Source organism: Ambystoma mexicanum, chromosome 5p (assembly GCF_040938575.1).
Source record: "Ambystoma mexicanum isolate Mex_15411 chromosome 5p, UKY_AmexF1_1, whole genome shotgun sequence".
NCBI classification, from domain to species: domain Eukaryota; kingdom Metazoa; phylum Chordata; class Amphibia; order Caudata; family Ambystomatidae; genus Ambystoma; species Ambystoma mexicanum.
The window spans coordinates 968,552,599-968,578,066 of NC_090930.1; the positions used below are offsets into that span (position 1 = coordinate 968,552,599).

Sequence of the window (25,468 nt, forward strand, 5' to 3'; positions counted from 1 at the left end):
AACAAATCTGGTCTGGGAGTTTCAACCTCTAGGGTTCAGCCTGGGAAAGGGAGTGAGAGGCAATTAAGAAATCCTTCTCTCATTGACCACACTTTAAGAACTGGTGGCCCACTCTGCAACGGGTGCTTTGTGTGTTCATCAAACTTTCCGGCGGTGATGCAAGTAAAAAAATACTAGGCCAGAAACCAAAACAAAGGAACTGACAAGACCGGTGAGCCAAGCTCAGGGGTGACTTGAAGAATCTCAGAAGTGCATTTTGACACATATATCAACCTCAGGAAAAACCTAGATATACTGTTATTGTCATTCTAATCTCAACAATATGGTTTTGCACAAGTCTTACGGTGAAAATGTAGTCAACCAGGAAACCATGTTAAGAGTGGAGGGTACATGAACCACTTAATCCTACTCATAGGAGTGGGATTCTGCAAAGAAGAATGTGATTATGATTAATCCGAATAAAATGTTTAAAAACACCAATGGCACTCACCTTTTAACCTCTTGATGCAATACTTTCTTTTCCAAGAAAGGGGCTTTCGCCGTGCCATACAGCAGGAGGTGTTCCCACACTGTTAGGGTTTCAAAGAGCACATCATACTGTGGACAGACTCCCATCTCCAATCGGATGGCAGGAAGTTGTGTGTGTGTATCCTTTCCATTAACGAGGATGGTGCCTTGGCTGGGTGGATACAGTCCAGTCAACATGGAACTAAGGAACAAGAAAGGCATTGTTTGAACTACAAGAATGATCAGTGTCTTAACTTCTCATTAGCTGGATAAGGTCAACCTGGATTTGGTCAATCATTGGTGTCTTGTCAGCCAACCCAATTGCATTCCATGCCCCTCTTAGCCTTTTATTGTCTAGATTTACCTGTGATGTGCTCTCCTAAGTCATCTTACTACCATCGCCCAACAATCCATATGTCAATAATGGGACTACTTTAAGCACACAAAGCAGGCTCTGGAGTAGAGCCAATGGAAGGGGCAATGCTTTATTGCAGGCCCATATGTGTTTTCTTGTTTTTTTCAAACAATTTTTATTTAACATACTGTGGGAAAGAACAGTAAATGTATGCACATTTTTCCTTGTAAACAATCTCATGACCCATATCACATTTGCGGTCTAATGAACCAGTGGGGAATAATAACAGATTTGTGACCCATGTACAAAAGGTCCACGGCACCCGGTCCCTCAAGCAGTCATTGTGGGCCTAGCCCCCCAGTGGGCGCACTGTCCCCCGCCAAACCGCTTACACCAAAACAAAAATGCTCAACTGTGGGGGTTTTGTTGCAACCACAGGGCAGTTTTCTGCATAGTCAATGAAGGGCCTCCATACAGACAGGTATTTATTATACCTCCCCTAACGGATTGCAGTAATTTTATCTGCCACTGTGATGTCCCACTTCTTGACCCACCACATCTGGATCCGTGACCCATCCTTGTTTTTCCAGTTGTGTGCAATAGTCCGTTTAGCAGCCAGGAGAAGGTGCCATATGACCTGATAGGGGAATCAGCCCTCCACCCGTATCCCCTAGCAGTACTAACCAGGGGTCCACAGGGAGAGTCAGGCCTGTAATCTCCTTGATCTTGGAAATCACCTCTTTCCAGAAAAGTTCAACCTTTACACACGTCCACACCATGTGGAAGAGAGAACCAACTGTGTCACAGCCTCTCCAGCAACTAGATGGGTGGTCTGCAGAGATCTGGTGAAGCCGCCCTGGTGTAAGATACCATCTATAGAAGAACTTATATGCACACTCCTTGACCGTAAATTATCAGAAAGATTTATTCATTCTCTCCCAGATCCGTAACCATGCCTCGTCCTCTAGTGGGGCCCCCAGATCCTCCTCCCACCAATTATTGTATGGTAGTCTTATCAATGGGTCCCCTGTATCCAACAGTCTATAGATCTGCGATATCTCCCCTTGGGAGCCCCCCCGGATCATCAATTCGAGGGCATTTTTCATATGTATTTTTCTTTTTTGAAAATCAAGCTTTATTGGCATTTAGGTTATAACATCACATAGATCCAATCATAACATAACCTTCCATTACAATTATAACATTTCCCCTTCACCCACCCCCTATTTAGCCGTGGACCAATCATTTGTTAGTACTTCAAAAGTCGGTTACAGTGTATTTCTCTTCTCTTCCTGGTCAGAGTAGTCTTACTATGTACGCTAGAACCTTGGGTCCGTTCACCTCCACATTTCAACATTCATTCCGGGCAACACGTCCCTCGTGTGCAATACCCCCCTCAAGCCTGTGAACTGCCAAGTACCGTTTTCTAATATTCCCTGGTCATTTCAAACGGTCCGACCATATTTTTCAAAAAAGAAGAGCCACATTCCTTCAATGTTTGACCTGGATTCATCTATGTGATGGGCGAGGAACTCCATATCGTAGATTGCGTGAACTTTGGTGACCCACTCTTTTTCCCCCGGCATTCAAGGGCTTTTCCACCTTTGGCAGGCTGCACCTACCCACCACCAACATAACCCGGAACATGTGACATTGTGCTTCACTGTGGTCTCCCCCCACATCTACCCTGAAAAGAAGGAGCCATGGGGATAGGACCCTGCCTATCCCATCCACCTGCTTTATCCAGGACAGGACCGCTTCCCAGTACATCTGGACCACCGGCATTTCCACCGCATATTCACATAGTCCCCCTTTTCAGTGTGGCACTTCCAGCAATGTGGGTCATATCCCTCCCTCATCCGGGCTATCCTCTGCGGACGGTAGTGCCATCTGTGCAGCAGTTTCAGAGCTTGATGACATTACTGCAGCGAGGCAGTCGAGTGATTGGCCCGCTGCACGTGATGAACCACCTCCTATCATCAATGTCCTCACCTAGATCTTTTCCCCATTGCACCTGTGCGGGCGGAGGGTCTCTCGGGGCCGCTAAGAGCAAAGGTTTATGGAGTCTAGAGATCACTCCCTTGGATCCTTTCTGTGAAATCAAAAATCTTTCAAAATCTGTCAGCTCCCTCCTGAGGGTATCCCCCACCTGTCCTCAGTGAGGGCTTCCTTTAACTGCAAATAATGAAATGGTGAGAGATTACCTACGCCCAGAGCTTCCTCCAACTCCTTTAGTGACATGAAGGTTCCTCCCACCCACAGCTGTCCTGCCCTACTGATGCCAGCCTCATACCATTGCTGGAATGTCAGCGGTGTCTTTATCCTGTCCCTCAGCGGGGGAGCCCAGATGCAGCTCAGAGGAGAGGGCCACGTAGTGAGCCACCAATAATCACCCCCCTCCTTCCACACGGACCACAAAAGGCCCAGCACCGGGTGCCGTAGGACCCTCTCTGGGATGCTTGCCTTGGGGACCCATAGCCACTCATCCAACATGACCGGAGCCAGGACCCCATTGTCCATTGCCACCCATTGTTCCCTGGTGTGAAATGGTCTACCAAAATTCTCAACGGAGACACCTTATAGTACGTCTCCATATTTGGGAGTTCCACCCCCTCTTCTTCCTTTGGCCTCGTCAGTACCTCATAGGAGATTTTGTGCTTCTTACCCGCCCAGAGATATCTCAACAGGACCCACTTGACTTCTACAAAAAATGGCTTAGGTACCCGTGTGAATAAGAATTTGGGGACGATTACTATTTTCACTGAGTTTAGGCGTGCCATCCACGAGAATCCCAACCCCACGCATCGCTCAATGTCTTGTTTCACCGCTGACCAGAGAGGGTGGAAGTTGTTAGCGAAGAGGTCTCCCGAGTCCTGCGTCACTTGCAAAACCTATCTCTCCATAGGTTAAACGGCAGTTCTTCTACGTAGTCCCCTTCAATGTCCGGCAGATTACCTGCTATGAAGGCCACAGACTTCTCAAAATTACCTTAAAATCCTGACAGGTTGCCATACTGCTCTAAACTCTGCAGCAGATGTGGCACAGATAGGGATGGCTTGGTGATATAAAGTAACGCATCGTCCGCAGACAGGCTGATCTTACAGTGTGCATCAATCCCACCCTCACCCCTCTTAGTGCCCCGTCATTCCGAATAGAAGCCGCCCACGTCCCCATCACCAGTGCATATATAAGCGGGGATAAGGGGCAACCCTGCCTCCTGCCCCTGCCCCTGCCCGGGGAAAACAACCCTGACTCAGTACCATTCAACACCACCCTCGCTGAGGGGCTGGAGTACAAGGCCGAGACCCAGCCCAACCACCTCAGACCCATCCCCATAGATGTAAAATCATCCCCCATGAAGGTCCAGCTCACTCTGTCGAAGGCCTTTTCGGCATCCAGAGACAAGAGAAGGACCCCCTCCTCCCGGACAGCCCTCGAGCTCAGAACGTGGATGGTCAATCGTGTGCTGTCTGTTTAATACAAATCCCCCCTGATCCGGGTGGATCAGCCTGGGGAGGTATCTCTCTAGATGTGTTGCCAGGATTGTGACAAATATCTTAGCGTCCACATTTAGGAGGGAGATGGGCCCATATGAATCACACTCAGTTAGGTCCTTCCTTGCCTTGCGTATTACGGCTATCAGGGCCTGGAGGAATGTTAGTGGTACTGTGCCCTATCCCCTAATTCAGTTAAACAACTTGGCCAACGGCTTAACCAGGATGGACTGAGTTTGCTTGAAGAAGTCAGCCATGCAGCTATCTCCCCCGGGGGCCCTTCCTGTTCTCAACCTTTTAATAGCCTCCTGTACTTCCTTGTCGCATATCTCCCCTTCAAGGACCTCCCCTTCCGAGTCCTATAGTGTGGGAAGAGAGTGTTCTGCCATGTATGCACGGATACCTTCTTTCGACTCCCCCACCTGTTTAGCGTAGAGTTCTTTATAGAAGTCTGCAAAGCATTCCGCTACCTTCTCCCCCTCTGCATGCCTCCTCCCCCCTTTGTCCCGAACACCTCCCACCCTCCTCTCAACCCTGTGGCATCTCGTTCTGTATGCTAATAGAGTCCCCACCCTGGCCCCTCTTTCATAATATCGCTGTTGCGTATATCGCATCTTCTTGACCACCACCCCTAGAGAACCGTATGCAGAGCCCATCTTTTCTCACGCATTTCCCCTAAGAGTGCCTCCCGATTCCCACCCTTATGTTTAAGCTGAGTCCGCAGTGCCCTCAGCTCCTCACAAAGTTTACATTCGATCAGCATCCTTTTGCGCTTCCTTTGCAATCCTTCCACGATAAGGAGGCCCGAAAGGTGGCCTTTGCCGCGTCCCACACCACCGCCATCTCAGTTTCCCCATTATCATTGGTTTCAAAATAGGCCTCCATTTCTTCCCCAAGAATTCTCTAAACACGGGGTCCCTCAATACGGTATCATTGCCGAGGACCACAAGAAGTTATATGTGGCACTGTAGTCGTCAATCCACCACCAGCAATTCATGGCCCAACCAAGTAATAGATTCCACATTCAGGACTCCCACCTCACCCCCGCCCTCCTCTGAGACCAAAAGAAGGTCAATTCTCATATATGTATGATTCTGGGGGGAAAGAAAGTTTAGCCCTCTGGGCCCGGCCATGATCTATGCCATACATCAACCCAGTAGTGTTCCCGCTAGAGATCTCCCATGGCCAGGTTCTCCTTCGTAGCCTCCTTCACCCGCATCCCCTTTGCCTACCACCAGTCTAGTCGAGGGTCAGCTATTAGGTTGAAGTCCCCGCCTAGGATCATGGCTCCCTCTGCCCAGTCATCAATCACCCTAAACACCCGGCACAGAAACTTTATCTGTCCCACATTGGGCGCATAGAGGGTGGCCAGTGTGACCTTCGTACCCTTGCACGATCCCTTGATCCCCGGGAACATCCCTCTGAAAACCCTCTTGGTTTCAATCTCCACGAGGTATAGAGATTTGCCCAAAAGTATACCCACCCCTTCCTTTTTCAAGGATTTATGGGATGCCTAAAAATTCCTCCCAATTACCTTCCCCTTTATTGTCAATTTAGCCTCCTGTCTATAGTGCGTTTCTTGTAGGAAGAGGACCACTAACTTCTGCTTGTGGAACATGTTGTTAGTAAGAGACTGTTTGTTTTGTGAATTCAGGCCCTTCACATTCAGCATACCCACCCGTCCTTCAACCATTTTCCTTGCTGACCCTGTCCTCAAAAACTACCCTGCGTCCCGCTCAATCTGTTACCTTCTGTGAGATAGTGGTCCATGGCTTTACCCGTCTAACCCCTCGATTTATATTCCCCTCCTGTCTCCCCTCTTCCCTTCCATCCCCCTGCCCTCCCCTCCCTATCGAGGCGTCCACCGCCCTCCTCCAGGGTAGCCAGGATCAGTCAGAGAAGCATCAGGGGCTCTTCCCCAGCCCCAGGCACCTTTTCTAGTAGGGATCTCACCCCCCCCCACTCTAGAATCCAACGATGGCATTCCGTATGTGGCAAGGATTCCGTATGTGGCTTCGGATAGCACCCCCCCGCCCCCAGTTTCATATTTCAATCCCCATTTCTCCTTCCCCAAACAACCATCAAAAAAGAAAAACGTTCTGGCCCACCGCGTGGTCAACAGGTAGAGCCGTTTACTCAGTGCCACAGCAGCCGCGACAGAAACAGTTCAAACCCAGAGATGGAAACAGGCCAACTGTGGCAACACGTCTGGGCAATGCGTTCCCCCCCCTTTCCCGAGGTCCCTCCTGAGAGCTCCAAAGCATATTTTACCATGCAAATCATTCATACAACATTCTTTTCACTTCAGGTGTCCCCCTCGGTCAGTAGGGGGGTGCTTAGTTTTCTGAAATTTCCAGGTCCCTCTCACCCTGTATTCCCCCCAGTCAAGGCCAGACCCCTTGGAACCCTAGTAGGATCCAGCTCTCCCACGGGTAGCTCCCCAGAGGGGCCCGCACGGCCACCAACCAAGTCATCTGTAACTCTCTGGATGTCTTCTTCAGAAACAAGATGATGCCTCTCCCCCTGCCATTCAAAGGCCAGGTAGAACGGCTGACCCCTTTCTCCTGTAGCTTTTTGGTAAGATCCCCACATTTTTTCCTCATTAGGAGCGTAAGGGCTGTTGAGATGTCCTGGAAAATGGTCTCGATACTGTATATCTCGAAGATTCTTTGCCTTCTCCAGTATCCTGGCTTTGTCTCTATAATAGTGTAGCCGTGCCAGCAAAGAGCGAGGACCCCTCCCACCCCCCCTGCCCGGTGAACTCTGTCTATCATGACCCCTTCTCTGGTGTCTGCTCCCAGGACAATATGTATTATGTCCTGCACTTTACCCTCCAGACCCAGTGGGGTCTCGCCCTCTGCCTCCACTAAGACAAAAAATGCAAGTTGTTCCTCCTCTCGTGATTTTCCATGTCATCCACTTTAAATCAGAGCTCCTCCTCTCGACGCTGGATCTCCATGAATCTTGCCTCCATTTGTGTCTCCAGGAGGGTGGTGGACATTTGATTGTTTTCCACTCCCTCCATCTGGTCCTCAAACGTGGTCACCTTCGCCGTAAGGTCTGCTAGCTTGGCCCCCATATCATTTCTCATCCCCCATATCTCGTCAAGAATCGTCTGTATATTATTTTGCACAGCCAAGGAGGTGGAGGGGGGGGTCCCAGTGTCCATCTCCATACCCCCAGCCTGGAAGTGATATTTTGCCTGGGCCTCTCTCCAGCTCATACGTCGGCTTCTCCTCACCGCTTCCACCCCCGATAAGTCTACACGGCCTGTCCCACTGAGATATATGACTGCCCCTCGGGGCCAGCTCCAGTGGGAAGGCCCTTTAACGAATACCTGCGTTCTTCAATTCTCAGTCCATACTGTCATGATCTCTGCTTCCAAAAGGTCAGGGTTTTCCCAACTCCCTTGGAAGCAGATCCATAACCCAGGTTCCGAGTGCCAACCAGTCCCAATTGGGACCTTTTGGACCCAGTCCTGGCGCCAGTGGCACCAGGCTCATAAATATGCCCAGTCCCAGCGCTGGAAGCGCCGGGCTCATAATGCTTGGGTGGACTTACCTGCAGCAGACCATGCTGCTTACTTGCCTGCCAGTTGAGCCTCTGATCCTCTTCTGTTTGGAACTACTTTTCCTGTTGGGTGGGGCAGGAGCCACTCCCTAGATTCAGAACACTGGAACTCTTCTGGAAAGCAGGAACTCTTTTCTTACCTAGGCGTGGCTGTGGAAGGAGACACCTAAGCACTACAGGAGGCTATTTAAACCACACCCGATGGATGAATCTTGCTTTGCGTTATTCTGCATCCTCTGCAGCAGAACGCTCATCGTGTCTTCTGCATCTGATCCTGGGCCTAAGGAAAAAGGCTTACCATCCTGAATCCAGTCTTCAGCAACACCTATAAAGACAAGAAAGAACAGGTTAGCATTACGGTCTTCAGTGACAGCTCTTCACTTACCTGGTCCATCGGCTGTCGCCAACGCCTCGCGCTGCATTCCGGCATCTGAAAGACAAAGGCTTACCTACTCTTCGTGCGCTCCGGAGGTCTTCACACTGCATTCCGGCATCTGAAAGACAAAAGCTTACCAACTCTTCGCACGCTCCGGAGGCCTTCGGCGCTGCATCCCGCATCTGAAAGACAAAACAAGGTGCGTTTAAAGACATTGGGGAACTTTAATACTCACGTGCCATTACTCCTTTCCACATCTAACCCAGTGGGTATTCCGGCACTCTGCAGCCGCTCCGAACTTGTACCTGCAAAATAAAAAGACAGTTAGAGCGCATCGTGAAGCAGGCAACAAGCGCTTACTTACGTGCTTCCAGGCGCTTCTATTCATCACACGGGCTCCATCTTCAACTCACTTCAGCCCGTCATCCGCCATCGCCGGAACCCTGCAAAACAAGAAACATCATTACTAAAGACTTTAAAGACATTAGAACTACTCGAAACTTACCGTTCGTGCAGTAAACGACGGACAGCAGTCCTCTGAAGTCAAGAGGCCTGCTCCCCTTATCCAGTGAAGAAACTGGTTACAGCACCCTGCCCCGAGGCAGATGGAGAGCACGGCGTTCACTTACCTAAGGTGAGAGCGTTAACCTTTGGGGTTCTACAGGAGAAGAGAAAGGGAAGAAGAGAGAGACATTCAATAACCCAGTTCCTTAATCCCATATTTTCTATCTGCAGACATCTTACCCTTCAAGTCAGACATACAGTGCACAGAGGTCCAGCCCAAAGAGCCAGCCGTGTGTTACACATCACCTTTGCAGATACGGTATACGCCCAGTCAAGACCGGCGCCTCTACGGGAATCAGGTGAGCGTTACACATAAGCTGTAGGCAAGAACTTTTCTGGCACAGGGCTCGGTGGTTGCCCTCAACACTTTTCTCAGCCCCTTAGTGCTCTATAGCATTGTCCTGTACTGCAGTCGGGTGCTAACGTCAACAAGCGTTCAGCATTACCAAGGCTTGCATCATTCCTATGAGCGTCTTCCAGGATTGCTCTACTATTGTCCTCCTCACTCACTTGTATTATGAGCGGCCCTAGACCCTTTGGTCTGCATAGCTTCAGATTCACCTGGGATCCACCCCTGGTCTGCCAGTTCTCAGGGCTCCGGGGGGTTGAGATTGGCTACCCCCTCCGTGTGCACCTACACAACCCCCATTTTCAATTTGGGGCAGGATGGGCTCAATGGGGAGTTGGCTCCTCTAAGGGTGGGGTTCCCCCCCAAACGTGTCCCCCAGGCAGTCTCTCCCCCCGGGTGAGGCCTCTCCAATGCCTCTGGTAAGCGGCTCGTCCCCTTGCTCTGGGCAGCCTCCAGTTGACCAATCTACCCCTGTAGGTGTAACACAGGGTTCACAACCCTTCAATGCACCCTCAGGGAGAGGGGGAAGTCTTTCCCAAAAGCTTACTCACCTCCTGCGCACCCCGTTTCTTCCCTGTACCCCCTCACTCAGATGACACCCAGGCACGCTCCCACGTCGTCCCTGGTCAGGGCAAGACCCCCACACGTCTCTGGGCACCACTCAGGTCCTCAGGTGCCCTTCACGAGGCCTCAGCTGTCCCTGTTTCAGTTTGTCTCCCTCTGTATGCTGAGCATTACACACTTGCTCCCAGATAGTAGCCCCAGGACCCTGCTCCTCAATCGGCCGCTGTGGCTCCGGTGATCCGTGTGACTCCCTCCTCTGAAGGCATTGGGGGAGCACGTGTTGCATCATCAATTCTCCACCAGGGGTGTCCCGGAGGGTTACTCGCTCTATGTGGCGCTGTGCGGGGAAGTGACTCCCTGTCCCCAGAGTCTGCCAAACACCAACAGCGCCACTGAGACCTGGTGGCAGGGGCGCACTCCCGCGTCGGCCCAGTTCGTGTTCCTCTGATCATGCCTCACCAATGTCTCTGTAGTCCCTTCCGTACCCTCCAACTCCTAACTTAAGGAGCCCAGGCTGCCTCCCCTCTGTGGTGCTCCCCTCCGGAGTACCGTTGGCTGCGGGCAGCTCTGCTCCGCTCCTTGACCTCGCTGCGGAGGCCTGTCTCCGAGGTCTGACCACGTGGAGTGCGGTCCCAAGGGAGGGAGAGCCGGCGGTCACCAAGCTCCTTGTTCTGCTTGCCCTTGGAAGTGCGGGCTGGTCTGCAGTCTGCTAGCGGGCCAGTTCCTCCTCTACCCTTCTCCACCGCAGCGGGCGTCAGAGACCGTCGCTTTCCCTTCATGCCGCGAGCAACGCAGCTGCTGGGGGAGGGGTGTTCTCAGGGTGTTGCAAGATGTTCTAGGGATATAGGGCACATCCGGGCCGCCACGTTGCACTAGGAGATCGCCCTCAAGATCCACCACTCGTTTCTTGATTTCTGGGGAGTGTTAGATCCCCCTCTCCGCTACGACGACTCAGGTTTCCAAGGGATTGGCGATGAGCTGAGGACTCAGGCAGCCATCTTGCCTGAACCCCCTGGTGGCCTCCCCATATTTATTTTTAAAGCCTGTTTCAATGATGGGTGTTGAATAAAGTGTGAATTGTAATCGCGTGATCTGGAGTTTCATGGGCGCAGTTTGTGTGTAGTCTATTCAAGAAAATGTACACACACCAGCTGTTAATATGAGGGAATTCAGTGTGTTTCTGGTGAAAGGAGTGAACAGAATGGCTGCCAAGGATGGCAAAAGTGTGTACTTTCTTGAAAACGTGTTTGAAGTACTAAACAAATCTCTCTATGCAAGGCGCTTTGCTCTAGGTTCAAGCAGCTAAATCTTTGTTTGTAAACCCATCCTTTTCAGGCTATTTATGATACCTTTTATTATTATTTATTTATTTGTTTATGGTTTATATAAACCTTTACAAAATAGTTCATCAAAATAGTTCAAACAAATAGAATTACATTTTGAAAAGACAATAAAACAATTTTGATACATTATCTTCAAACACAAGTCGAACAATCATTTGAAACATATTATAGTCATGACAATTCAGAACTACTAAAATGTAAATAAACAGAAGAACATTAAGACCAAAATTAAGAACAGTTCGTATCAAGTCAATTTACAAAACGTTAAAAGATTTCATTAGCTTCTGAAACCTGTTAAAACCAATGTATGGAGATTTCGATGTAAGGAGACAGTTCGTTATGATCATTTAAGATAAATCACAAACATTTTTTAAAAATGCCATTATTCTTAGTTTTAAAACAATCGAGGTGTTATGTCTAATTTGAAACCATAAGAATTCGGTGTCAACGGCGTGTAGGTGCAATACAAATTTTTCAAAGTAATAAATCCTCTGTTTTAAAAGAGCTGGACATTGCAGTAATAAATGCTTCAGAGTTTCTTCAGTCCCTTCTGACTTACAATGTCTACACCACCCCCAGTTTATGTTCTGGAGATTCCACCTTTTTAAAATATGGTTTGTTTTCAGGGTATCGAACCGAAACCTCATGAAAGAATTTCTAAAAATTTGTGAAGGATATTTCACTAAATAGTTCTCGAGAAGGGGGTAAAATTTCCAAAAGGAGTGTATCTGATTAATGGTTTTCGATTGTTGAACCATATCTAGAGTCATTTGCCAATCATTACATTGGAGTATCTGCTTCACTTTTTGCGGTTTATCAACATCTCCAGACTTACACCTGCCTTCAACAATGTATCTTCAGTTACAATTTTTAAATTCACACAGTAAGGGTTAGATCGATCGTTGGCTGCTATCGTGTATAGAGAAGAGATATCATTTCTCATACATTTTCTCCATAATGACATTTTTCTCCAAACAATAATCGATTGTAAAGATTGCAGCCCAAATTTGTATCTGATTGCCTGAATAGGCACACCTTTAGGGATGAAGAACAACACACCTTTCCACATATCTCTTTCAGGTTTTTTTATAAAATCTGAATCTTCAAGCTCATAGAATTCTAAACCATAGGTGAGTTTAGGAATACCAGAAGTAATATAAAAGCGTTTCAGAGGTATGGCCGTGAATCTTCCATATTTGGCATCAATTTTCGACATCTGTTGCTTTATTGTTTCTGCTTTAACCTCGAGGTGTCTTTTGATTATGGCCATCGAGCTATTTGCTGTAAAGTGATATCCTAAATATCTTAGGACTATTTGACTTTTCAAGCGTTTTTCCTCGCAGCACCAGGTTAGGGATGATTGTCTTTTATTCGATTTTCCCATTCTTATAATAATAGTTTTCGCAGCATTAATTTTTAGATGTAGATCAGCAGTAAATTTCACAAATGCATTAATGAGTTTTTGCAGACCAATTTTTGTCCGATCTAATAAAAAATCGTCAGCATATGTTATCCATTCAATTGGAGTATCAACTAATTTCGGAGGAACCAGACCCTTACCCGATAAGGCGTGAGCGGCTTTAGATACATATAAATTGAATAAAGTGGCCGCTAACTTGCAGCCTTGTCTTAGACCATTAGCGATAGAAATTTCCGAGGAAAGTCGCCCTGCTGAGTTAAGCCTTACCTTGATCTTAGTGTCAGAATATAAATCGATAATCATCTCTAATAGATGTCTGGGTATCAAAAGATCAGTTAGGATTGACCATAAAATGTGTCTATCTACAAGATCAAATGCTTTAAAAAGGTCCATGGAGGCCACAAAGATCACATAACCCAAGTTCTTAGCTGTTTTGGATTGGAGGCTTTTTAAAATAAGGCCTCCGCAGTCCGTCCCTACGTTCTTTCTGAATCCAATTTGTTTGACATCTATTATGTTATTGGTGGTCGCCCATGCGTCTAGTTCTTCTAGTATAATGGATGTGAAAATTTTGTACTCAGGATCGGAAATTGCAATTGGTCTATAGCTTTCAGGAGCAGATCTAGGCCCGTGTTTAAAGATTGGAATTAATATTGCTAATCTCCATGAATATGGTATAAGGGTAGTTGCTAGGATATTTTTAAACAACATGTGCAGAATATCCCCCCATAGCTGTGGATTAGTTTTTAGGGTTTGGTTAGATAGGTTGTTGGGACCTGGTGCTGCCGATTTCTTAGATTTACTAATAATATTAGTGATATTTTTAGGAGAGATATCCAGTGTCCATGTGGATTTTTTTATGTGATGATGGCTGCAGCTGTCCGTATCATCACCGTACATTTTTGCAAAGTGAATTTTCCATTTGCGTTCGCTGATCGAAGTCAACAAAATCTTTTTTTGTGAAATCTGAGTCGCATTAATTATCTGCCAAAAGGTAGAGATATCTTTACCCTTAAGTATTGCAAGCATGTTTTCGCCGTCCGTTTGATCTCTAGCAACTCTATTAGCAATTAACCAGTTCTTGTATTGCTGCTTAATGCTTCTTAATTTCTTTTCTCTTTCCACTCCCTTATCTGTTGTTTTTAGAATGCCTCGTAAGTCTCTTCTTAGCTGTTTTTTACGGTTTAGAATATCAATGTTAAAAGAGTGTACATGATTAGGGGGAATCTTAGTCATTTTTTTTTTACCACATGCAGAAACTATCACTTCACTAACATAGTTCGAGAAAAATGCAGGTGTCAAATAGTATTGACATTCATCATGAGTCATATTCTCTTGATTTTTTTGTAGAAGGGATGTAAATCTCTCAGTATTGGAGTATGACCAGCGTATACGGGTGCCACTAGGATTAGCAATCAAACCCGGCTTGTAAAAATCATCGTCTTCATGTTCATTCGTGTGCGTTATGTAGGTCGACAGGAGATTATGATCGCTGGATTTAATTTCAATTACCATTAGATTCGATATATATGCGTCTAAGCCGTAAGAAACAAACACATAATCTAGAATTGAACTGCAACCTCTTGCGTGCCAAGTATGGGTTTGGTTAGATAATAGTACTAGACCCAACACTTCTGCGAAGTTCAGCCAAATAGCTCCACGCAATTTAGCATTATCATTCAGGACTTTGGATTGCTTACTAGTCGCTTTTAGAGTACACATTAAAGAGTCAATTTCCATGATATTTATGTTGCAGTCTGCATTTAAATCACCAGCCATCATAGCCAACCCATTGACCTTCACATCGCGCCAGGGATCAAGTTTGGTCGATCCTTCAGCTAGTTCTTTGATTAGGTGTGACACATTTTATTTCAACGGATTCCAATATATGTAAATAAGACATATGTCAACCTGGGTGCTTCCTACTTTGATTGTACATGTAACTACAAGAAAAAATTTCAGTTCAGACCATATCTCGGCATTTCTGGCTTCAAGTGTATATTTACATGCGATTAGCAAGCCTCCCATAGGCCTCCCTTTGGGTCCTTTTTTCGCAGTTATTTGCCAGATTTCATGATCTTCCCAGGTAAACTCCATTATGGCCCATGTTTCTTGCAAAAAAATCAGCTCATATGATGCTAAAAGATCTGTTACTGCCGAATCATTTAGTAAATGCGCGTGGCCTCTGGAGTTCCAAGAAGCAATAGAGATTCGAGTGGATGTGCTAAAGAGGTTTTGCCAACGCTTGTAGAGAAGTGATAGCATCTCTAAGTGCTAAAGTGAGACCTCTCCACTCTTGCTTTTCAGTACCAAAGCCTTCTGTGACTTCTACGTGTGTTTTGGGATATAAATTACTAGTATTACTCCCTACATACTTAGATACTATGGGTATTCCTTGTTTGTGAGAGTATGGATAGATATCAAAACCTTTACATTGCAGGGTTTCAGCTTCTTTCAACAATGTATCTCTGACCAGCGGTGACGGAATTACTAACCGCACATAGTCCAATCTTTGTTTGTGTAAAAAATCTATCAGGACTATGTCCTGTGAGGAAACCAGTGTCAAGGACGGGATCGTGGCAAATAGAGAGAGAATGTAAGGATGATTCAGAGAAATTTGTTTACCTTCAGGAAACAGAGTAGTCATTATTAGGCTAGGTATCTCACACAAGGCTGGATTCTTTAACTCTTGGCTGTTTCTTACCCAGTCAACATTTTCCTCTGCTTTTTGTGTTTGCATTCTAGCCTCACCATGTACTTTGTTTCCAAGAGAGAAGTGTTTGTTATTATTAAGTTGGTCATCTAGAATTTTTTTTACAATCATTGCAATTTCTGCTTGTTTGTCCACACATTCATGCTCCATTTCTTTACAGTACACATGCGTGCCCTGTGCCGCTTTATCGGACAGGGTATTAAAACCATTTTCAGCATTTGGCACATGATCATAACACAAGCCTTGAGTCTTTTCTGCTTCACAAATAGGACCATCAGATAAGGGTGGGTGAACTTTATTACCCAGTTCATTAGAGGTATGGGAGATATCAGAATTTTTATTATTATCTTTCGATACAAATTGCATAACCTCTTCCTGAAGAGTGTTACCGGGTGGCAAGAGTTGTTTTAATTGCAAGGTAGTTGGATCACCTGGTGTTTTTACTGGGATCAGTTTGGAATTCGAGTTATTTACCTTCTGTTTCTTAGATGTTATTTCCCCAATTTTCATTTTATTTTCGTTACATATGCCTGCAGCATTTGCTTTGAAAATTTCAAATATGTCGACTAGACCAGTTTTTAATGAAGATAATTGTGAAGCAATATCCACAGTTTCTAGTTTATTTTTCATGTTCTCTGGGATTGATTTTTCGGCTTCACTGTAGCCGTCTTGAATTGTCGATTTTACTAAAACTCTTCCATTCTCGCATCTAGACTCTTCATTGGGTCTACCTTTCACCATCTCAATATTTGTCTCATTGGTATCCACACCAAGTCTTGACATTCTTCATCTATTATGTTTTTAAAGTTGACATCTCTTAAATATTTCCGCAATGTTTTGTTTTGATTTTTCTTTCGATTTTGATCTTTCAGTTGCATTTGTTGTTTTTTTTTCTCTTTTTTAGATATTTTTACCTTCGGTGGTAGAGTTATAGGTCTGGGCAATAAGTTTCTTGACTCGTTGTCCAGAGTTGTTTTCGCCACTGATTCAGGTTTAGAGACATTACTTTCAGTCTGTGAATCTTCTATGGTGATTGACTCTATAAATGGTGCTTTCGCTGAGTCGACAGTGATGCTTATTTCAATAGTTTCGACTCTAGACTTGTCGTTAACATCATTGTTTGGTGTTAATGATATTTTGCAGGTATCCTTATGTATTAACGCGTTAACGTTCAAGGGGACCTGGAGTATAGACATATTTATTTGGGTCAATATTTTGGTATGCTTTCTTAGTTCGCTCAACATTAATCTATTGAAAATTCCCATTAGTGTACATAAGTCAGTGTTTTTAGAATTATCCATTGTGATCCCCTCAGCAGTCGGATCTTCCCCTTTTTCAGTACCATCAATATTTTCTTGAAGTTCAAATATATCCACATTCGCAGTTTTAAAAATATTAGGGGTGTCGTCCATTGACTGGTTATCCAAGTCAGGTTCCAACTGAGTTGTTGATATTTCACCCCAAAAGGCTTTCAAGCTGTCCTTCTGTGGGTGAATTACCACGTCTTCGGCGAAAAGGGATTGTGAGGTTTCAATAGTTTGGCAGACGTTATTTTCAGGTTCTTTGTTTGCCTTGAGCTGATTTGAGCATGCCTGTGCACATAGCAGTAGCTCGTCCTCGTCTGGAGGAGGAAGAGGAAGAGCGGGCGCACGTGCAAGGCTGGCCCTCCGGGTTGAGACTGCAGTAAAAAATTCAGCTCGCGGGTCTTTCACCATATTGATAGACTTCATTTCTTTGCATTTCATCTTAATATCGCTAATATTCCTAATCAACTTTTGTTATATAGGATGTCAAGGTGTCTCAGTAAAAATTCTTACCTCCCTGTGGTATGGATTTTTAGAAGACCAATGCGCTATCAGTGCGGGTGTGTCAGGTACCGCACAACATATCAGTCGCCCGTGTCGTGCACCGTGCACTGTTCACAGTTAAGCAGTTAACAGTAAACAGTGCTTGCTGGTGCTTACTCGGTGCGCGCGCTGGTACGCTGCAGTATGGGTAATTATAGAGAGAGGGCAGTGGCAGGAGGGGGCGGATCCAATGATGCTTACTGTAAGAGTAAGAACAATGTTTTAGGCATCAACACTTAAAGATGGATAGAAAAAAAAAAAAAAAAAATGCCCGTGATATTTAAAGTCTGTGTGAACTACAAAGTCTTACAACAAAGTAAGAACTACAAAGTCTTAGCATGGGAGCGGGTAGGCTTGTGTCTCGAATATTCACCTTCAGGCAACTAGTGTTGCAGTGAAAGACGTCCTCTTGCTCGATTTCGAGAGCGCAGGCTTACAGGTTGCAGCAGCATACGGGGACGTTTCCAAACGGCTCCAGACCACTTGTCAGCATCTGTGCACAGTAAACAGTGCTTGCTGTTGCTTACCTTTTAACATTTCAAGGCCAAGGGAAATGTCCGATTCCTGTGCCAGGCTGTGTTATAAATAGCACAGAGAAAAGGGATAATAAAATACAAGTTCTCTCTTTTTTTTAATAAAGCCACAACCATTCACCAATCAATTACGGGCAAATAACCTTTCAAACCCTTTGCAACGCTTACAACTCATGTCATTTACAAGTGGGTTGACTTTTGACATTTGTCTGCCTCTCAACTTTCTAAAGTGTTAGCTTTGTGGAAGCCTCCAATATCTTCCATTGTTTTATATTTTTTCTCTTATATTTTATTATGCGTTTTATGTTTCTTTCCGTTAACAGTTTCAGCATTTATGATGCTTTAACAATGAACAGCATTATGAGACTGCAACTATTAGGGCTGCTTTCACGTTTGCATCAGACCACAGGTCTAAAACCGCTGGTATGACATAACGAGTATCAATCCATTAGGGCTGCTGGCGTGTTATATGCTGACTCTTGGCTCTGCATTAGGACCTTGGTGCTGGGAAGCAGCATAGAACTTTAACAAGGATGGATTGTGTATTGAAAGTGGTGTGCTGGAAAGATCCTGATAATCAAACACAGGAGGAATGTGATGGTTAGCCGAAAGGTTAGGCCCGAGTCCGTACATTTTAAGAAGGGCCTTGTCATGTGTCCGGGTGCAGCAGGTGGAGATGACAGATTAGGGAGGAAAGCAACGACAGGCTGTGTGGATCTTGCTCCCAAAGCAGGCAAAAGCTTCCTCCCAGGACTAGAAGACCATCCAAGGCCATATGACCTCACGCTGATAAGAGAACACAATGGTCCTCATTAGGGGTTGGGCAAAGCGGCAGAAATGCGCCTGTAATGCTATAACCACTGCATTACCGCTCGGCCCAATCCTGAGTTTGGGCAGAAAGCAGCAGATTTACCTCCAGCTTGCTACTCCACCACCACCGCTCCACCATTTTGGAGGTCAAAATCTTGCCAATTCCGCCCATTTGTAGCCATCTGCAGTGCTATTAGCGCTGTCAGTTGTAGCGCTGATACAGCCCCATAGATTTCTTTGAACTCTTAATAGTTGTGGTAACGCTATTTGCATTGGCAGTACTGCCAAGCTTCTGATGAGACCCGATTATTGTCAGCAGGAGTTTTCTGATGAAAGATTATGATTTGGGGGGTCAGTGGTTGGATTGCTGCTGGATTTTTTGTGGAGGAATGCTGCCAGTTTGTTGTATTGCATTGCAATTTAATGAAACTGGTCCTGATACTTGGTACTCTATCATTTTGCCTCTCTTTCTTCCTCAGCATCGATGCACTCTTTTTTTATCATAAATCCGATTCACGATTTATCCATGAAATCATTTCTAGGAGGTTTTTTTGTATCCATTTCCTGTTTTCCATGATTATTGATTCCAGAGTTCTCTAACATGTTCCTTAAAAAAAAAAAACATCCTGTTACCACAGAAACGTAGTTTGCAAAAGTCATCTTTGTTCCCATCACACTGGCTTCTGTCTCAGGTGCATGAACGAGATACAGTCGCTACCCTGCAGGTCGTGGAGAATGTGTTGTACGTGCAGTGGTGTACGATATAGTCGACCATAGGACACTAATCTCCACTTTGTCCTCCTGCATGGAAATAGGGGGTCACATCCTGAAGTGGTTCTCTTCATTCCAGATCATCAAGCCCAGTACAGGTACTTAGGGTCTTCCAAGTCCCACCTTCTCACTAGTTCGTGCAAGTGCCACACAGATGGATCCAGATGCTCACCCTATTTATACCGAGCTTATTGGAGCACTGTGTTAAACCTGACCTTCCCACATCAATGTGTTTGTAGTTGTGTTCATATGAAGACGTGGGTTGTCAATTTCAATCAGAAATGACTTACAGTGTGACATTTACTGATAGTGGAGGCATACTTAGAAGAGTGTTCAGCAGAACAGAGATTTTGTCACAGGGCGACAAAGGCCATAACTGGCTCGCTGACGCGAAGCCTATTTAGGCCTGCTTGCGCCCTGTTTCAGCGTTCAGCGGGGAGACATTCCATTCTGGGACTTAAGAGGTTATTGGATCTACCACCAGTTACTATTCTGGGGATAAAATATGTATTCAATCTCACATTGGTGGGAAATCCGGATCCTAATGAAGGCTGTGAAATATGATGGGGATTCGCTATGAAGCATGAGGAACCATAATGGATTCCTATCGCTCTCCACACAATTTGGGGAGCAGGCATTGAAGCCAGAAGTGGATTTAGATCTGCAGAGTCCGGGGTTGACATAAATGCTGCATTGCTAAATATCAGATCGGCTGTAGCACACGCTTCAGAGATAAAGTCTTTCTCAACAAATTCAATTCCATGACACTATTTTTACCAACTGGAGAAAGAGTTACTAATGAACCAAATGAAGCGACTTCATGGCTGGCAAAACGCTTTGTGGGATCTGTTAATGCTACTGAAATGGAGTGACATTTTGTCATCTGGTTATGTATAATTTGTTTGCAATTTTGTTTTGTTTTTTGCATTGTTTCATTGTTAAAATAAGCTAAAATGGCACCGCTATGTTGCTACAGTTAAACGATTTCAATTTTTAAAATATACTTGTTGTGGAGAGCGAACCTTTGGAGGGTTCATGCCAGCAGGAGAGGATAAAGGAAAGGACCTGGATCCTAGTCACATGGTCAGCTGAGGATCACGTTATTGCGTGACTTCATTGCTGATCTAAAGTGAAAGAGCAATGTTCAGGCAGCTTCGGTGTTACATGGATATTTTGGGAGTCGTGATGCATACGCATGAAGTGCGACTCTAGGTACAATCGATATACGGGCGGAATGCTTTCACTTCGGAGGACGGGAAGGTCTACATATTTCGGAAGCTGCAGGGACTACTTACGTCGGACATTTGGTATCAGGCCTATCACAGTGGTAACTCTAAGGATAGGCAAGGTGCAACAACCATTATATATACAGATTAAGAGACATCTAGTTATGGCCAAGGGCATTGCTGTGGTGCCTGCAAACCTTCGACGGTGACGTGGTCTCTTCAAATTGGTACATTCACCACTGAGCCAGAACTGGTATGCACTTTTAGTCCCCCTTACGCACCATGCAAAGAATCGTTACGTTTTAAAGGTCAGTTGAATGCATGTCCGTGCTGCTCAGCTTACTGCCGTGAGGGGGCAGGGAGGAATCCTTGCACTTCCATGGAGAGCAGGGATTACGGAAGACTTGTAAGAAAATATGGCTGTTTCAAGGAGCATATCATTTTGTAGCAACCATAACTTGACTTATTTTTAAAATGTAATACGTATATCCTTGGATCTGTATATTGAAAATAGGATATATGAATTGTTATATAACTACAGAAGCTATATTATTTGTGTGTATTTATAGAGCCTGTTCTTTGTGGGGTCAATTTAGCTAGCCTTTACCCATATTCTTCTGCACATTAACATATTGAGTTTCTCTGTGTTGTAGACAAGCTCTCCATTGATTAGAATGTACGTATCACAGTTTACCATCTTATGAGGTGTATGATCACTTCTACTGGATGGAGGGCCTACCAATATTCACTTTCTTTCATTAATGTTTACAGTACCCCACAGAATTATGTGTATGCAGGTGATTCATCCGAATTGGGTATTTTTGATGTTTTGTCTACATGTCCTTTGCAATTGATCAGTATGTTGTGGGCCAGACTAGCCTCTGCAGTTTTAGTCACCTAGGGTTTTGGATGAGGGGTGTCATGTTCCCTTTCATAGCTGTCCATACACCTTATTCTTGATGCTACAGATTGTGATATTGCTTGGAACAAAGTAATATAATTACCTATTGTAACCAGGCCTTTTAGATGTTCAAATGTGTCTTCCCTTTTCCTTCTGACTGTGAATAGTTCTATCCATTGAACTTGGCGACAATCATCATATTTTCCTCTATATGCATAAGGTGTTTATTCAGTCAAGCGCTTTATTGATTTATGTATAGTTTCTGACGAGGGAATTATATAATATTATTGGTGGACTTGAATTATCACCATCCTTGTGACCATTGATAAGATGAATATAACTTAGATGACATTTGGTTTGTTTTATGATAGTATTTATGTACTGGATTTCTTTTCTTCTCAGTGTAATAACTGATGTTCTCATTTAAATTTGGGGGGAGTGCTGGGGGACTTGGGCTTTCATATTCTGTAGTGTTGGCTATCAGCATTCTGTCCTTAAGTGGAGGGGGTGTTGTCTATGTATATGTAGTCTGATTTTAGTTCTTTTGGTTAATCTTTACGCACCTGGTATATTTTTGGATTTGTTCAAAGAGATGGTGTCTCCAATGAAGCAGGACCTGAAGGTGCTGTCCTGGAATGTTAATGAATTGAATAATCTGAGCAAACGGTAGAGAATATACAACTGTATGTGTGAGAAGCAATGTGATGGTTCTTTTTTACAGGAAACACATTTGCTGAATGAAGAGATTCAAAGATTACAGAAGCAGTGGGTTTGTGGTGCGTATGGTTCGTGTTACTCATCCAGATCTAGAGGGGTGGCGATTTTAGTTCATAAGAATGCGCTGATTAACATTTTGAAACAAAATACTGACAAGGAAGGAAGAATTGTAGTCTTGTTGATTGAACTTCAAGGATGCAAGGTGACTCTTTGTAACATCTATGCCCGGCCCTTTGATGACGGTTCCTTTATTAGGAAGTTTTCACAGTTGATACAGGACTTTGACACCCCAAATATTATTTTAGGTGGGGACTTCAAATTGGTAATGGATATAGAATTTGATCGAAGTAATGGTGGTATAGATATCAGAAGAGACCCTCATTTTAGATCTTTTCAGTCACTAATAGCGGAGAATGATTTAAAGGATTCTTGGCATCTAACGCATCCACAGCTGAAAGAGTGTAGTTTTTATTCAAACTCTCATGGTACCTATTCTCACCACATTGATATGTTTCTCACAAGTGGCAAAGCTACTGAAAATGTTATGGCAGGGGAAATAGGAAGTATTGTGGTGACAGATCATGCCCCTGTTTCTTTGAGGGTGAAACTTGATTTTGAAGTTCATAAATCTTTCACTTGGCGGATGAATACCTCAATTTTAGAGGATGAAAAGCTGGTTGATGTAATTAGAAGTGAAGTTCATCATTTTGTGAGAGAAAACCGGACTGATTTGAATGTAAAAATTGTTTGCGAGGCATTTAAATGCACAATGAGGGGCCTGGTCTTGGGTCCGTCGAGTGGGAAGAGGAAAAAAATGGAATCTTTGAGATTGAATTTGGAGAAACAGATTAAGGAAGTAACTAATATTTTGGTGGTCGACCGTGAGAGTCCAGGTAAGAAAAAAAGAATGAAGTACTTTAAAAAGAGAAATTAATAGAACAATAAATGTAAAAGCTGAGCAACAGTTGTTTCGTCTCAAATGCTCTTATTTTGAGCAAGGTGATAAGAGCGATCGGTGGCTGGCCTACCGGCTTCGTCAGCAGAATTCTGAGGTGGCCATCACATCGATTTGTGACTCGGATGGTAATACAACTTTTAATCCTGTGGCAATAAAGAAGGTTTTTAAAGAATATTATTCACAACTGTATCGGGATGAACCAGATATAACAGGGCATGGTGAATCCTTTTTTGAGTCCTTACTAATCCCACAGGTGTCTGCTAAGGATAAAAATTCCCATCAAAATGGCTATTCGCAACTTAAACATAGGAAAGTAACCGGGTTCAGATGATCTTCCGGTGGAGTTTTACAAAATTCTGCCAGATTCTGCACTAGGCTTGTTGAGAAATACTTAAATTATGTCCCGTGTTGAAGGTCTTTTGCCTTCTTCTACTATTCATGCAACAATCTCGTTTTTTTTGAAAAAAGGAAAGGATGTTAATCTCCCGGCAAGTTATCGCCCAATAAGCTTAATCAATACTGATAATAAAATTCTGTCAAAGGCATTAGCATTAAGAATGACTCATTTGATGGGTACTCTTCTTTACGATAACCAATCCGGTCATTTAGGGCCGAAAAACCTCAAGTAATGTGCGGAGATTGTTGTTAACCATATATAAGATTCAATCCTCCATGGATGATGTTGCAGCCTTTTTGCTTGATGCTGAGAAGGCGTTTGACAGGATAAATTGGAATTATCTGTTCTCATGTCTAAAAAGAATGAACTTCGGAGAGAGATTTATCTCATGAAAAGGTCTTTTATATTCACTTCCAACAGCTGATATTAGGACTAATGGTTTGCAGTCTGACCCATTTCTCTTGCAGAGGGGTACTAGACAAGGCTGCCCCTTGTCTCCATTACTTTTCGTCTTGGCTATTGAACCTTTGGCAATTGCTTGAAGGGAAAATGTAGACTTTAGAGGAATTGGTATTCAAGGGGCAGAACAAAAGATCTGGTTCTACGCAGACAATCTATTGTGGATAATGAGAGATCTGAGTATTGTCACTGCAAACATTGTTGGAAATACTGAGTCATTTTTTGGAGTGGCAGGCTACAAGATTAATTGTTCTAAATCAGAAGTTATGCCATTGGCGTTCACTTGTGATAGGTCTTTTATTTCATTGTTAGGCTTCCAATGGTGTGAGAAGAGAATGAAGTATCTTGGTGTATGGCTCACTCCACAAGTTGAGAACATGGTTGAAGAGAACATGAATGAGGTATGTAAAGATTTTAAAGAAAGCTTGGAGAGATGGTCCTTGTTAAAGTTGTCATTATGGGGTAAAGCAAATGCTTTGAAAATTACTGCTACGTCCTGTATTAATTGTGTGCTTGGCATGCTCCCACTGGAAAGTCCTCATTTTGGAGGGAGCTTGACTATCTGGTTCAGTCATTCATATGGGATAAGAGGCCCCTGAGGTTACAGTTATGGAAGCTTCAACTCCCTTTAGAAAAAGGAGGCCTGGGATTGCCCAATTTTCCTGCTCATCACTTAGCCTTTACATGTCAATTTATTATTCCATTTCTTAAGGAACAATCAAATGACTGGATTGTGGCAGAGGCAGGGCTAGCTGGACCACTGTTGCCAAGGGCGATTATAACTACGTCTAACATTGCGAATAGGAGGAATCCCATTACTGAGTTCTTGAGGAGGAGTTGGAAGCTGCTTTATGAATATTTACGATCAGATGCTTTAAGCTCACTGAATGCTTCGATATGGATGAATTCTGCTGTTAAAGAAAAAGTAAAGGTGTTATTTTGGGTGGAGTGGTTTTTGGCCGGTGTGTGTTGGATTGGAGATTTATGGCATAATGGAAAATGCATTTCGGGGGCTGATGTATGTGAGAAATGGAATATTGAGAATTTTTCAGAATCTGATTACAGACGTTTGAAGAAATGCATTGGTAAGGTGAGGTGGGAAGAAGATTTGAACATAGAAATATTGACGGCGGTGAGAGAACCAGGTGAAGGGGGATTGCGAGTAGAATATACAAACATATTGCTTCTAAATACAAGGAGAATGTGAAACTAAGAAGAATGGAGTCAGCGTTTGGGGTATGATATTACGGGAGAAGAATGGATGGGGATGTGTGAAAATGTGAAAGTTTGTTCGTTGAATTTGAGTGAAACATCTAGACAGATAAACATTTTGAACAGGGTCTATTGGAGCCCCGATAGAATGATGAAACAGGTTATGTCTGATTCTGATTGTTGGAAATGTTTGAGTGATATTGGTACATTAGAACACATGTTCTGGTATTGTCCAAGAATTCGTGGATTTTGGTCAGATATTTGTCAGATGTGTCTTTGTGTTCTGGAGATTGGCATTGATCTGGACTTTAAATAAAACGATGATCTTGGGGGGCAATGGTTTATTGGATGATCTTACAATGTCACAAAAACAATTCTTGTT

General features: G+C 44.3%; 1 protein-coding gene across 1 annotated transcript in view; it reads right to left on the reverse strand.

The window, feature by feature from the left end:
* The window catches only part of ABCA13 (ATP binding cassette subfamily A member 13), a 2,251,223-nt gene that overhangs the window by 1,647,774 nt on the left and 577,981 nt on the right, over positions 1-25,468 (reverse strand). Inside the window, exon 24 of the mRNA XM_069613428.1 lies at positions 491-709. Coding sequence (XP_069469529.1) covers positions 491-709 — 219 coding nt within the window. The remainder of the gene's footprint in view (positions 1-490; positions 710-25,468) is intronic.